This window comes from Cariama cristata, unplaced genomic scaffold, assembly GCF_000690535.1.
Source record: "Cariama cristata isolate BGI_N322 unplaced genomic scaffold, ASM69053v1 scaffold2686, whole genome shotgun sequence".
Lineage (NCBI taxonomy): Eukaryota > Metazoa > Chordata > Aves > Cariamiformes > Cariamidae > Cariama > Cariama cristata.
The window spans coordinates 15,206-26,061 of NW_009621345.1; the positions used below are offsets into that span (position 1 = coordinate 15,206).

General features: G+C 41.0%; 1 protein-coding gene across 1 annotated transcript in view; it reads right to left on the reverse strand.

Annotated features, from left to right (window-relative positions):
- The window catches only part of CTSC (cathepsin C), a 15,370-nt gene extending 5,107 nt beyond the window's left edge, over positions 1-10,263 (reverse strand). Inside the window, exons 1-3 of the mRNA XM_009701910.1 lie at positions 10,099-10,263; positions 1,989-2,155; positions 1,410-1,565 (exon numbers count right to left, since the gene is read on the reverse strand). Of these exons, the coding sequence (XP_009700212.1) occupies positions 1,410-1,565; positions 1,989-2,155; positions 10,099-10,263 (488 nt within the window). The remainder of the gene's footprint in view (positions 1-1,409; positions 1,566-1,988; positions 2,156-10,098) is intronic.
- Between the last annotated feature and the right edge of the window lie 593 nt (positions 10,264-10,856).

The following is a 10,856-nucleotide window of genomic DNA, read 5'->3' on the forward strand; positions in this document are numbered from 1 at the left end:
CCTCCCCGAGGGAACTGTATTATGAAGTATCCACAAGCTGGTGAGGTCAAATACTTTTGAACCAATCCAAAGTGATGAAGTGACTCTCAGTGACTGTGGCAATGCAGCTCTACAGCTGCTATTTTATGCCTTTGCCATCACAAAGCATGCAGAATATCTGACTGCAGAAGGCTACTTGCCTTGGCAGCATGCACCAACAGCAACTACAGACTGTTTAACTGCAGAAACAGACACAGTTTACATCAACACTTCAATAACTGCAGTCCCACTTGCACTGGAGACTTTCCTGGAGCAAGTTTTTACTGGGACTACTTAAGTACTGAATATTACTTTTGCTCACCTACCACTTGCAGCCAAGCGATGCTCATATACCAGCAAGCCAAGAGCTTCCTGCATTCAGCTTTCACATAATCTGATGCTTGTCCTGTAAATCATGCATCAAGTGCCATTCACAAACACCAGACATGGGAGTCTGTTCTGAAAGCCTGAGAGGCCCAACAAAATACTGTCACGGCACTGCATGGTGCAATGGAGCTTCCAAATAGGGTACTGTATTTAAGACTATCTACAAGTAGACTTCTGTCTATAGGATGACACCATTATAAGCTGCACAATACTCCCATGCAAATGAGAATTTTTATTGTGTTGTAGGACCTTCTTCTACAACATACAATTACCATGGTTTGGAGAAGTAAGTAGCATTCCTACCCACGGCAGTATCAGAGTAAAAACAAGCAAAATACAAGGAAGGTAAAAAGAGCTGTAAAGGGAAACTTCAGATCAAAGAACTCTAGTCCTCAAACTAATGTAGAGGACCACGCATCCAGACCCATTACTATTTTGTCATGTGATCTGCAAGATCCTTAAGGCACCCTCAGGGTTACTTCACGCTTCTTCACTCTACTCCTGTTAAAGAGGACCCTGGTCACAGGCATGGCAAATTACCAAAGTAACCAAGGAATTTTCTCAGAAAAATCTTTATTATTCATGTTTAATAGCAGAATGCGGTTCACTGCTTTTTAACTGCAATTATGAACTAGCAGAACCAAGAAGATGTTTGAGCAGAAGCTTAGGACTATGGCAAGCAGCTGACGGGTACACAGGAGAGCGAGATGAGCACTGAGACTGTCCCGGCTTCTTCCCTGCACATACGAATTCAGCAGCAAGTTACTCGGCAAGATTAAAGGATAGATGATCTTAGTTGTCTCAACTGTTTGAGAGAACAGATGCTCAGAATAATCATTCAAATGAAGAAATATATTGGCATTCCATGAAAGTGAACTGGAAGGCCTTAAAACTTGATTAAACATCTGATCTACAAGCCAAAACACAGTTAGGAAGAGCCAGGACAAATACAAGCAGATTCTTTGCAGCAGTCCAGTTGATAGCAAAACAAAAGGTCTTACTACCTTGGAGCTCTGGAATAAAGACCCCCAGCTCTTCTAGTTAGTTCTTCCAGGGTAAAGTTCTCATAGTCTTCATATCTTGTTGCTCTCCAGGACTTCTGGTGAGCATTGATAGCATCTACAAAGCCAAAGTTGTGCACATAACGTCTGCTTGAAAGTCTGCAAACAAAAGCAACCAAATAAAACAGCATGAAAAGGACTGGGATTGAAAAGTAAAAGTGTTCTTTAAACTGAATATGGAAGAGACTAACTCTACCAGAGTCTCCTTGCAGGTACTGATAAACATGCAATTATTGGATCAAGGCAAGGTTTCTGAAATTTGAGACAGACTAGAATGATACAATCATCATCTTTAGACACGCCAGTTTTGTAACTGGCCTTCACTACAGACTGAAAGAGCATCTGTGCTATGAACATGGCACATCCTCCTCTGTCTTCATGCATTCAGGTTTATTCCCAACATTATCACTGGCATTAACTCTGCCCTCAGCCACAGAATTGGTCCATATGGTTTTCACTGAAACCTGAAGCACAGTTACGAAACATTTTATTCCCGTGAAAGGTCACCTATCTACTGCTTACCTTCCCCTGGGCTTCTGGAGAGGTTGCTCGTTTACGTGAACATCCGAGGGAGATGAAAAAATCTTCTGTCCACTGAAACAAGCCCAATTGCGGCCAAGTACATCATGTACCAATCCTGGCAGAGTCTCATTACAGTAGCTGGTTACATTCTGGCCTTCCGTTTTGTACTGTAATGTGAAGAGATTATGCTTGTGTTGAGTAGATGCATCTGTTAGTACAGCAGTATTCCTTATCCACCCAGCTCCTTCTTGCCTATGTTTCAGAGGCCAGACATATATTCCAGATCAACCAGTTATCATGTTTGATTTCAAGACAAAGTAGTATCAGGAAAAGGTTAAGCAGATGAAATAAATGGATCTTTTATCAAATTGCTAGAGGAAGACAAACAGGTTGTGACTTCCACTTTTAGCAACAACGCATGTATTAGTATCAACTAAAAGGTGCTAATTGTTACTTTCTAGGTAAAATTTAAAAGATGCCTTAGTACTTATCCTTCTCTTCAAGGCCCTGTGGTTTCTTACACCAAATATGCGACTAGCCAAACTACTCCTCGACTTCTGTAAAACTCTGAGAAATTAGACTGACAGGGAAATATGAAGGAGAATATAGTGAAATAATTAAGCCTATCGATCAGAAGCATAAAATTAAAGGTTAATCCTCTGATTGTTTTAGAACAATAGGCATTTGTTTTGTCCCCAGTTGAGAGGCATGACAGATGCACTCGATCCCTTAACCAAACGAGCAGTAGTCTGGTACAGGTTCCAAAGGAAGTAAAGGCCTGAGCCATAGCTGGGCCAAAAACTCCTCTAGGAAACCGACAAAGGAACAGTGAGCAAGTGAGTATCAATGAGCTCAGAATACCAATCATGCGATTAACACATGAATAGCAGTTTCCAAGACTCATTTATCAAGGAATGAAAGTCATGGGTACAAGAAGTCTCATGCATACCTTTCCCATTGTATACAATTTGACTACAAGCCAACCCCTTTATCTCATAAATATGACAGCCTAAGTGAGCCTTCTTTGAGCTCCCCCTGCCAGGCAGCGTGGTGATGGCAGTGATCTCCCTTGAGCTGGGACACTTCTCAAGGTTACAGATGGCAGTGATCTCCCCTTGAGCTGGGACACTTCTCAAGGTTACTCCTCAAGGCAGAGGCCTTTTACCGACGGCAGAACTTTGGATGAGCCCAATTCGAGCTCTCTCTGAATTGCAACTGGACTGCGCTTCAGGTGACTTTCCCCTTGAGCAGAGATGCCTCTCAAGGTTTGCGATTCCTTACCTGAGGCTGAGAGATCCTTCCTTACCCAAGGAGAAGAGACCCCTTATTTGCAACAGATCCTCAGTAAGCGACTGATAGCATGCTGAGACATTAGTACCATGTAGCTGCTCAATATTACAAACTTCGCATATATAAACCTTTAGACATAAACTGTTGACCAAGTCTGGGAGTAAGTCTGGATCCAGTTGCACCTAGAATTCTCTGAGAAGGGAGTTTAGAAAGCAAGGGAGTCTACTCTGAACCTCATGACTCAAAAGAAGGCTTTACTTCCTCTTTGTATTTCTTCCCTTAGACATAAACTGTTGACCAAGTCTGGGAGTAAGTCTGGATCCAGTTGCACCTAGAATTCTCTGAGAAGGGAGTTTAGAAAGCAAGGGGGTCCATTCTGAACCCCGTGACTCAACAGGAGGGTCTTCCTTACCCTTTTTCATCTCCAGTCTGTGTAAGCCATTCCAGCTCGATTCTAACTTGATTTTCCTTTGTATGTTTCTTCCACATAGTAAGTAATAGAGTGAACCTTGCCATTGAACTTTGTGTAGTCTCACTTTTACAGATTCATATTAAAACCACTTTTGCTAATTCCTCTGAGGGTGATTCTTTGAGTGATTTAAATCACTTATCTGTGACAGCAGGCTGCAGAGACCAACACCTGCCACCATCTACACCCTTGATTGTCTAGCAAGGCAAGCATGTTAGCTGACTGGAGCAGGATGGGAGTACTAGAAGGCTGAGCTGTTACCTTGTTCTATTTGTCCTATCATAATATGCAAGATTGTGCAATACAGGAAATAACTACACTTGGTCAAATACCAAGGGCAAGGTCCAGAGATTACTTTTTAGAAATACTCTCTTCACAAGAGCATTGCTAGAAATCCAGACACTACCAAAAGCAACAAGTTACTGACTGTATATCAGGAAGCTACAGTGAAAGTACTTTATTTGGCTCTATGCAGTAGTATATATACCTTATTGGACACAGCATTTTAACAGGGATTCAGCAGTGCTACATAGGTAGGCTGCCATCCCATCCTCTTTTACATCTATTGTTCTCAATTTAAGCAATGTTCAGGCAATAAGCCAACTCCAATTCCAGGAAGCAGGGCTAACCTGTACATTAAGCCTGCACTGACCACTCATTTGTCAAACATACGAGTGTGCCTATGCATTTTGACATAGGAAGCATATTCATAATTAGAACAGGACTGCAGACTTGCACATGCCCTACTGTACAAAAATACAGAAGATGATATCATCAGAACAAATAACTGTATCTTGCTACCCGATATAAAATGCAAGCCAATATCAACTATAGATGCATTTTGTTTCTTCTAGGGAACATTCTGCAATTCAGAGATTTATGCTTTCAGATTTACACTTTTGGCAATGTGCAACTGCTGCTTCCCTTTGAAGTAAGCCTTACTAAGATAGGTTAGAAATTAACTTTCAATTGATTTGCAGGACAATTAAACAGCATTAACAACTCTAACACTTCTATTTAAGCAACATGGAATAAAATGCCTTCAGATTTTTTTTCAATATTCTGAAATTTAAACATTAACTACTGTCACTTGTCTAGGCTCGTTATTTCAGAATGGAAGTACTTTGTTTTAACCAAATTTGAGGGTGATGGGGAAGACAGGAAAAGATGTGACACCAAGTCAGTCTGGAAAAGATTAAAACTTGAGTACTAGAATATTCCATAAGGAAAAGATGTGACACCAAGTCAGTCTGGAAAAGATTAAAACTTGAGTACTAGAATATTCCATAATCTATTTTGTTCTTTTTGCTGAAGTAATGCTAATGTTTTTAATATGAAAAAATGCCAGACTTCTGGGTTTTTTTTGCTAGAGGACATCTCACATTAAATAAGAAACAAGAGCATTCAATAAAAGAAACATGTTATTTCGTGCAGCAAACAAACAGCAGGCAGAGTAACTACAACTTATGAGAAGCAGAATGCCAAGAATGCAGTAAGATGCTGCATTTAACTTGGCAAGCCTTGAGGGACAAGTCTATGTACAGCAATCATAAGAGCCCCTGTACTTAAGCTATTAAAGTGAACTGAGGAAAAAAAGAAATACATTGATAAGCTCACCCAATCCATTTCTTTGGTGTGGAAAGTCATTTCCCCACAGTCCCCAGGTGAAAGAACAAATAACCTGTAAAGGTAGTGAGGCCCTATAAAAATTTTAGTGGGTGTACAAAAGGCTCACTGAAACATGCATCAGCAAACAGCCTGTGTCTATATCCACATAGTACAGTAGCTCTGATACAGTCACAATTTAGACAAACACACAGCATTCCTGTTATTAATTAATAGCTTCATTCTTCAATATTAAACAAAAATACACTGGAAGTTCAATTAGCACCAGTTGCACTTCTATGCTTTAAACACATGAAGTACTCCATTGCCTTAAATACTGCTGTTCATTTTGCCTCACAACTCCATCCTCTGTTCAACGGCAGAGCACGAGGAATGTGTTACAGCATCCTGATTTACCTGCTGTGATGCTTTATCTGCTCTGTCACCATGATGGTGTTTTAGCCACATGATTTAAGTGCAACATAAACAGAACTTGAAATTTATGAGTGGCCTTTAAGCAACGAATACTTCACTTACAAGCCCAAACCCACAGCCATGGAAGGAGGAGATGTGCAAGGCTTTCTGTGTTATGGCTGCTCCACCACCACAAACTGCTCCGATAAGCAAAAAGTTACTCCACAATCAAGTGGTAACTCCAGAGCAGGGTTCACATTGGAAGGTTATTTCAGAGTGAAACTAATTTTACCAAGTAATAAAAGCAATAGCAAGTTATTCCATATTAAATATTAGTTCTATACCTTCTTGCTGTAAAACAAAAGACTGCTAGCAAAAATAATTCTTCCTTTCCATGAATTCCAAAGGGACTTTGTCTAATGACTTTCCACATTCTCAATGGCAATCAGGCTAAGCAATGTTCTACAAGACTGCTTTATGCTTTCCTCTTGCTGCATTTACAGGGAGAAAGGCCCTCACCAATTAGCATTCCAGTTTACCCTATTTTACTCCAACGGTTTCTAGATTATGACCAAAACTAAGCAAATGAAGTCTGCTATGTTTATATTACATTCAGGTGTAAATGGTAGGAGTCTTTTAAACAATCGGCAATCATTCTTCAAAAACCTCTGAAGCATGCATTGAGCAGAATATACCAGCTGTCTCCTAGAAGCTTTATAGTAGAAGATGATGGAATAGGTCCTAGAAGAGTATTAGCTGCATTTGATATAAGAAACCACATTTTTAGGTTATACCAGGACTAGGTATTTTGTATTTCTATTTCATATGTCATGCACTATTTACTGGATTAAAAGTAATCAGATAGAAACTGCTTGACCTTGTGACACTTGGATATGTGTAAGGAACCACTTCTTCCCCCCAAGTCCCCACTGACAATTGTGAAATAACAGTTTTGCAGATCAGACAGTATTGCAAGTTGTTGCCTAACAAAGTCAACTAGTCGTCTGCAGGAAAAAATGCATTTACATTTACTAAGTGCTGTGGTATTTCCTCGTGCTTCTCAGTCATTATACTTCCATCTTGGTAACCTGTTTCCTTTACAGCAGCAAAATTAGAGAGGGCAACTGAATTGGGCTCTGATCCTCTCTATAGTATTTGAGGAAAGAAGCTTTCAATTTAATCATGTCTTGCCGAGAGATTCCCTACCAGCGAACAATGAACCAAACAAGCTTGCTATTTCTCAATACCAAAAGCAACTGCAAAACTAACAATTAATCCATCTGCCTACAAAGGGCTAAGACACATTCATGACCATGAAATGCAAGCTATTGTGCACTGCTACTGCTCAGATGTATATTCAACTTATTTTGTTTTGAGCAGCAAGTTGAATCAGATGACCTCCAGAAGTTCCTTCCAGTTAAATTCTATAACATGGTTTTCGTATATTATTTAAGCGTACTCTCACAAAACAAGGCATTTACATTTTTATAAGCACAGAGGGATACACGAGATCAGCATTTATCAGCCACTTGACTTGCTCATCTTCCAGGGACGTATTTTACAACATACAGAAAGCAGCAGTAGAGTCTTCAGTGACTCTCTCAACTGTCTTCAGGTTAGTGTCTGACAGTTCATTTACATTCCAGAACAGGCCACTGACTGTTTCTATGATTAAGTTCCTCACATTCAAGAATTAGTTTGATAATCAACACTTGTTTCAACTGCTCACCATACTGGCTTGTAAAGCAACTCTGCATTTCTGTGTAAAATATCAGCCTGAGGATTCCCAGTCCGCTAGTTCAACTAGCTTCCTCAGATGCGTCCACCAAGGACAGCAATGACTGCTGAATTCCACCTGCCAGATACGACCCCTCAAGCCTGAGTTCATGGACAATACTACAACATACAGTGCTCCATGTCCTTAGGGAGGGAGCAATTCCTGCCACTTCAGAGGCAGGCTCTCCCACTGTAGGGAAGCTCACAGAGGTGTTCCTGCTAACAACTTTCAGAGAAATTCTGCTCAGCTTGAGTACCCTTCAGTTTCTATAGTTTTTGCTATACCATCTTCCAAACCTATGAGAAGTGCACACCATGGCAATTTAGTGTCACAACTGCATACAGATGAGAGAATGTCAATCAGGTATTTTTCTCTCACGCTTCACATTTGCTCAAGTATAAGACCCTCTCATGCAGAATCATTCTTATTTTAAAAATGTACAGGTATAAGAGTGCACTAGTTTTGGCAGATAATTATTTTATTTAGAGTATCTCATACAGTGCAACGTTTTGAATTTGTGATGAAAGCAGAGTTGATAACACAGGAATGTTTTAGTTATTGCTGAGCAGTGTTTACACAGCATTAATGCCTTGTCTGCTCCTCAGACAGCCCCACCAGTGGGTAGCCTGGGGGTGCACAAGAAATTGGGAAGGGACCCAGCTGGGACAGCTGACCCCACCTGACCAAAGCGATACTTAATATCATATAACATCATGCTCAGCAATAAGAGCTGTGGAAAGAAGGAGAAAGGGGGACATTCAGAATTATGGCATCTGCCTCCCTAAGAAAGAGCTATGCATTATAGAATTATTTGGTTGGAAGGGACCTTCAAGACCATCTAGTTTCAATCCCCCTGCCATGGGCAGGGACACCTTCCACCAGACCAGGTTGCTCAAAGCCCCATCCAACCTGGCCTTGAACACTGCAAGGAATGGGGCATCCACAGCTTCTCTGGGCAACCTGTGCCACTGCCTCACCATCCTCATGGTGAAGAATTTCTTTCCTAATGTCTAATCTAAATCTTCCCTCTTCCCATTTAAAGCCATTCCTCCTTGTCCTATCGCTACATTCCTTTGTAAAAACTCCCTCTCTGGATTTCTTTCAGGCCCCAATTAGGTGTGATGAAGTCCTGCTTTCCTGGAAATTGCTTAACACCTGTCTGCTGGTGGCAAGTAGTGAATGAATTCCTTATTTTGCTTTGCTTGCATACACAGTATTTGGTTTACCTATAAAAGTACCTTTATCTCAACTCTCAAGTTATCACACTTCTACCCTTCCAGTTCTCTCCCCCATCCCACTGGGGAGGAATAAGCAAGTGGTTCCATGGTGCTTAGCTGTCTACCGGGGTTAATCTACAAAGAGCATGTAAACAACTTCACCATTAGTCTTGTAAAACCACCTACATGGCCGTTTCCCTTAACTCACAGGAGCTCAAGTCGGCATGGAGGAAGCTGCAGTTAAATCAGAGCCTCATACATCACTTCCGTCCAGTAAGGATTACAATTCTCCTGGAACAGTGGATCACTCACTTTCGCTAACATCTGAAAACACTTGACTTGAAAACAGTTGCTGTGAAATAAAACATCTACAAAGGTTCCTACAAAGACAATTTAAAGCAAAAGTAGTTTCTTCACCCTCCTTACTACTAGCCAATGTTCAGAGATTTTAGTCTTGGGCAAGGCCTGAGTGTTTACTATCAGCTCATCTGAAGCCAGACACAAGATCATGCTTCCTCAAACAACCAAGAAACATGTTCACCACTCCTGCCTATGGCTGCACTCACCAACCTGTGTCTTGCTGCACAAAACATCTGTCTCCCAGGGAGCAGAGTCATCCTGCAGAGACTTCTAGCCACCTCCAGATTCATAATGCCATTCATCAGGACAGCAGCAGAGCGCTCCTTAGCAAGTGGGTTTCTCCTGTCTAGCCCCTGCCTACCAGCACTGTTTTCAGCTTGATCTGAAGTCATTAATAGCAACTGGAGATAACAGTATTACTCTAAAAGAACAATTATAGGCAGCAGAAAGGTTCCTTAGATATTAAAGTTGTATTCTGGAATAAAATTTAAAGTTCCTAGAAACCCTCCAGCAAGGAGAGCAGATGGCCTTTCTAAAGTTTTCACGCATTTAAGAACATCTTTAAGGAAGATAAAAGCAATGACATTTGCTATTTCACTAGGGTCCATGGTGTCAGGAAGAAAACTGAAAAAAAAAGTTTCCAGGCTACCAGGAGAGTTAGCTTCACGAAAGCCTTCAATTGCTTTAAGCATGCCCAGAAGGGAAAGCAGCAGCATCTGTAACAGATTTCTCAGATAACACCCAGCGTGGAATACAAATACCTCTTCCTTCCCTCTGCTCCCTACCCAGCCACTGATAACTGTTTCCTTACATTAAAAAAAAACAAAATGTCCTGTATCTGGTAATCCAGGCAAACCTTAGACCCCAAGATAACCAAGTGTCCCAACTGCCCCACTGTGGCACTTGGTGACTAAAGAGAAGCCTAAGTACAGGTGATTTTAGCAAGTCAGTGATGCAGAACACACCAAGTTAACTCACCTTAAAAAATGCAAACCACTTGTAGTCATTTAACACAATTTCAAAGCCTTGATTGTAAATCAAAGTGAAGAAACCATAGTTGCCCAGATTATCCTGAGCCACATCTAACTCCTGTAGATTCACAAGCACCTTTCTTTCCACAGGCCCTGCGAGAAATACAAACATTATTGCACAATTATTGCATGGAAGAGAAAAACAAAAAAATTAATACAAAGAGTGTTGCAACATTTATTTCATTCCAAAAAATGGTAAAATACAGTCATTGAGCACAGTATTCTGCAAAAAGGCATCAAGCAAACACACTTCAGGGACTTCACTTACCTGTCAGTGGGTCTACATGCTCATTTTTTCTACTGCTAGACAGTATTTCACATTTAATTAGCAGCAAACAGCTGTTACTGGGAAACATCAGCTTATTAAACATAACTTGCTATGCAGGACTCGTATGTTGTGTCACTCAGGTGCTGTGTCTGCAGTGACAAATCTTCCCCTAAAATATCCACGATGAGGTATCACCCACCCCATGCTCCTTCACACCAGTGCTCCGACTCCCTCCACCACTCACCGCCACTGCTCCTGCTGCCACTTGTCTCATCCGCTCAAAAAGCGGATGATTTAGAAAAACGCAAAGTATCTACTACTTTTTAAATAATACTGACGTACAATAATTAAATAATAACTCTCCACTACTATTAATCCCCTCAAGGGAAGTGACATTTCTGTTTCTCCTGATGCTACCAGGCTCCCTAGGCAGCCAG